General features: G+C 34.6%; 1 protein-coding gene across 1 annotated transcript in view; it reads right to left on the bottom strand.

Moving 5' to 3' along the window:
• LOC144976164 (sialin-like) overlaps window positions 1–5,000 on the bottom strand; it is a gene marked incomplete in the record, with an annotated part of 32,001 nt that overhangs the window by 23,911 nt on the left and 3,090 nt on the right. Inside the window, 1 exon segment of the mRNA XM_078920345.1 lies at window positions 4,227–4,456. Within this exon segment, the coding sequence (XP_078776471.1) occupies window positions 4,227–4,456 (230 nt within the window).

The raw sequence follows: 5,000 nt of genomic DNA, 5'->3' as shown, positions 1-5,000 counted from the left end.
GTTTTGTTTTGTTAAACAATGAATTGCAATGAATCAAGTTGACTCTTTACTTCACCGACCGTTTGGGAGATTGACACTAGATGACAAATTAGAAATAAAAAGACTAGTTCCTCACCAACCAACTGATTTTGAATTAACACAGGTGTGGAAATCTCGAAAACGCTCTTTTTCAGTGACATGGTATGACAGGCATGAATGGCTCACAGTTAGTTTAGTCTTTTGTTTTAATGTCTACTTTTTACAGATACAACAAACACTGACAAATAATGGACATCAAAAGGCTATAGTGACCTTAACCACTTCCATCGTATTTCTTAACCTCCTGAACGTTGTTTTAGCACCCTTAAAAGAGTGAAATTTTGTTGTTGCGAAATTCAATGAAACAGGAGCGGTTAAATTCATTAATGATTCTGTCAATTCACAAAGCTGAAATAGATGCCATTCCAGATTTCAATAAACACATTATAAAAAGATTTGCAGAAATGAAACATCGCAGTGCAGATTTTTTTACAAGTACTAAAAGTAAGTAATTTCTGTCATAGGTTTTTTTTTCTCTTTTGATTTACATTTATAACATATTGATTGCATTATCTACCAAATCCAATCCTTTAAATGGTGGAAAAAGAATAATTACAAAGACCTTTTCATACGGGACTTGTATCTCAGTGTTGTGGCTTGTTGTTTTCATGAATTATTTGTTTTTGTAAGTTTTGTCCACTCGTAGAAACCATCGACCCTCCCCCACCCTTCCATAACGGAGAGTTTTTAATATGTCGTGCTCTCTCCTCTTAACCGTGTTCACTGTGTTAGAATTTTTTTTTCTAATCATGGCACCACCATATGCCGTCAATACGCCACGCCGCTGATCGTTGCTATGAAATACATTTCATTCTGTTGTCAAATTATAACCATCCATAACGAAAATAATAAGTTTAACGTTTCTCGAAGGAAATAGAGATCCCACATTTTCTCGACTATTTGAACTACAGTCGGTACAATAACATTATTTTTCATAATTCATATCTTTTCATGATCTCTGTGATAAAATGCATATAATTCTTGTTGAAACAATATTTACATAATTCTGTCATAGCAAAAATTTTAAAAAGCAAATATTACTTCAGGTGTCTGTTTTTCGGTTGAGGGTAATATGTATGCGAGTAAGCGCGCAAATCAGACGTAATGGAGTTTTTTTATGGTATGGTATTAATCCACCTCCCTTTTAATAACTTGAATAAGGGCATTTTATTTTAGTTTAAGTGTCCTTATACTTGTGTGTATTTGTTCCAAAGTCAGTTGTTAAACATCCAATATATTTCTAAAATCCATAACATGTATTTTGCAATATTTGAATTTCATAATCACTCTGAGGTGATATATATTAAAATTATAATATAAAATATTCATACTCCTGAAATTGATATGTTTTAGGAATGGACATATTACGGTATTGTGATACTGTATAGCTTAGGAGTAACTGGATTGATACCATACAACGTGTACATATTTGCAGATCTGATAACCAAAAAGGTTAATGGGCTCATTTTTGTAATGGAAATACTCACAAACCAACGCAAAATATTGTCCATTACAACAAAGTAATTGCGTCATAAATGCGTCCGATTATCAGACCTGCAGATATGTGCACGTCGATACCAAGTCTTTCCCGCTCGTTTGGATTAAGGGATTATTTATTTCATTCTTTCACTGCTCATGCGCAGTCGACTGAGGGTCTGCTGCAAAGGAATACAATTTTTATTGTTCTTTGATTAGTAAGTTGCTGAAAGCTTTACTACAGACCGAGCTACACTTTGTGAATATGAAGTAGAAGTAAACCAAAGGATATTTCTAATGAATAGAATTAAACCAAAGCATATTTATAATTAGCAAGTCGCTAGCCCTAAGTGAATGATAAGTTTGTTAACGTTGTGAATTCAAGCCAATTTAAAAATCAAATCTAATGCTCTTAATTAACATGTGTCCTGAATTTATAATGTAATATATGTAGCCTATCTATGAATCCTTGTGTAATGCTCATGTCACTATTTTTTTACTTTTAATAAATGCACGAATTGAATTTTACCCTTATCTTTCAGTTTATCATTCGACATGCTTGCAATTTTTAGGACGCGTAATTTGCATATTTTTGTGCATATTTCACTCCTTTTGCATGCATATTCACCTAATCTCGATGCATATTTTTCATTTTTGAAATGCATGAAACCGAGGGCCCAGACTGCTTATATCGTTTATGAATAGATTTATATTTTTTTCTAATCTACCTCTGACAATTTTTTTAACCCTCTTGTTACCAACTGTAGGAAAATCGTGACATTCATTACGATATAACCAACATTTTTCTTTTCCAAATTTCTTTTGTACATCATAAAATTTAAACAAAATGAACAGTGTGTTGTAGAGCATGTTTGCTAAAGAATTTATGCATCGGAATAACGTAAAGCTATTGTGTTTGAATGATAAAAAAAATCTATTTTGTGTTAGTGGGGTGTAAAGTTTTGGGGAAAATCCTAAAAATGGCTGGTAAAGAGAGAGTTAAAGGTCTGCCTAATAGTCATGAGCATTAACCGCCTGTGAATTAACATCTTGTATTCCCTTGTGCGTGAATGGCACAACGTGTAAATCCTTAAATACATGTTTTTCTAGAGTACCGCAGTTAACTAGTTAAACACGAAATACAATTCAATATGCCACAACTGTTCTGAAACTCTAGTGACCTTCTTACCCAAAAATGACACATAGCATGAAGTTAGTATAGGAATATATTACATGCTAAACAACATGATATTAACCTTAAAGAGCCCCAGTTGAAGCATACATCTCTAGTTAATGACGGATTTGAATTCTAGTGGTTACGTATTTAGTGGTGTTGTGATTTCAAGACTGCATCTCCACACATAACGCATAGGACGAAAGGTGCAGAACATCTGGTGGAGCTATGAATTGAGTCGTCTTTGAAAGGGAATTTCAGAAGAGTATAGGAGTATGGGCTGGCTCTTGCGGAAGACATAAGCAAGTATTGTATTGCAGTCTTGATGTAAACGTTACTAATCGTGAGCTTTCATTTCGAGCTGCATCCACTACATCTACCACCCAAGGGGTCAGTCCAAAGCCAGAAGATCATTGAAAATATAGAACAAGACATGTCGTCTGTAATCCGTTATTCTGCTTTCTTTCTGGCAGAGACAACGAGTTTATAAGCCAGATACTCATTTTACAAATGAGTGTAATAAGTCTATGTAAATACTCAACTTACGCAGCTCATAACATGGTTCGAACCATTGACATATTTGTTGCAAACAAAGAGTTATACCTCAAAACTCTCTGCATTCTCGAAATTTTAAAATATCATAGGTCCTTTGCCCGATCAAATTTGAGAACTGGAAAGACATTTAGTTCAGTTTTACTCACCTTAGCAGTGTTGTCTCTGCCGAAAAAAACATCAACATGGAAAGAGCGCCATACAGCGGTTCGAAAGAGTAATATAATAATATTTTTGAACAAGTGAAGTTTGTCACAAATTGTATGTCATGTTGTATTTGAAACTCATAATTGGAGAGTCCCAAGGAATTTCAAAATAAATAGCAGAGGCGGGAAAGGAGGGAGAATGGTGTAAATAATACGCGTAAAATGTCTGAATGCGTTTTGAATTAATTGTTTTACTAGATAGAGAGCTTTACTTTCTGTAAATTCATAAATTAAGATGACAAAACTTATAAAAAATTAAGGAATGGGGCTCTGTAGCCTGTGACCTGTTGATGGAATTCTTTCCACTCTTTTTAGATGTACACATTTCAAAAATTTCCAGACCTTTTATATGTGTAGTTTTGTTCACAATCCACCTCTGCAGTCGTATAAAATCAGATGGTAACTACTTCATATTTTATTAAGTTATCCCTGCCTATCGCCTCAAAAGGGATCTATGATGGTGAATTATATGCTGAAGATAGAAATATTGCAAGAGATAATGGACCAGGGTTAAGTTTATAATGTTAAATTGAGGATATACTATTTAAGACTCGCTTTCATTTAAACTGTCAGAAAGTGCTTTGCGATAGACTGGCGTGCCATCCAAAGAGTAGAAAGCAATTGCTATTGTCCGTTTCACTCTTTAAAAATGGGATAAACTCCGGCTCCATGGGCTTTATGGCTCTGAAGGACTACTTTTACATTTAAACATTCTAAATCTATCGTTTAAATAAACACACCTGCTCTTTCTCGTGGAGACCTGTGATGTTACCACTATTTAGAGTGAGGTTACTGGTTTTAATACTATAGTTGGAAATTGTGTTGTTAGTTCGTACGTCCTTGCTGTTGTCCTTGTCAACGATCATGCACACCATGGCTGAGGTCATGCTGGCTTGACTGGCAAAAGAAGAGCTCATGATCATGCCGCAGACCACAGCGACCAGCACTCGCCAAGATTTACATAGGGAATCTAGGTAGAGAGAAAGAACGAATTGTATGATATGAAATAATCTTTTAAAAATAAGATTGAGTTGGGGGTCAAAATTGATCCGTACATCCCATGTTTAATTTTTGCCAACGAGCTCATAATTACCTGCAAATATATATATATATATATATATATATATATATATATATATATATATATATATATATATATATATATATATAAAGCTAGTATGGTCATATTTTTAATGTTTTTCTACTCTGAATACACTTTTATGCTCGTCGGAGAAATATTACAATAGGGCGTCCGCCATTGTTCCGATAGTTTAGAGCCGTTACTAAGTTACTATGCGTCATTACGAGGGATGTGACGTCATGACTGTTGAAGCCAATTGCGAGTCAGAAGGTAGCCTTCGTAAACTCATAGCCTGATACTACCTCAAAATGACGTCAAAAGACAAGTCTTTAGCCACAAAAGAAAACAAATCGTGAGTTGTATTCAACAGTTCAACCAATGGGATCACTTCTTTCCTTGAGCACGACTAACGACAACTCACTGGGCGGTCCAC

Source organism: Berghia stephanieae, chromosome 7 (genome assembly GCF_034508935.2).
Source record: "Berghia stephanieae isolate SIO BIC M18660-M18661 chromosome 7, UCSD_Bste_1.3, whole genome shotgun sequence".
NCBI classification, from domain to species: Eukaryota; Metazoa; Mollusca; class Gastropoda; order Nudibranchia; family Aeolidiidae; genus Berghia; species Berghia stephanieae.
The sequence above is the reverse complement of the archived record's forward strand: the minus strand, read 5'-3'. Positions and strand labels throughout refer to the sequence as shown.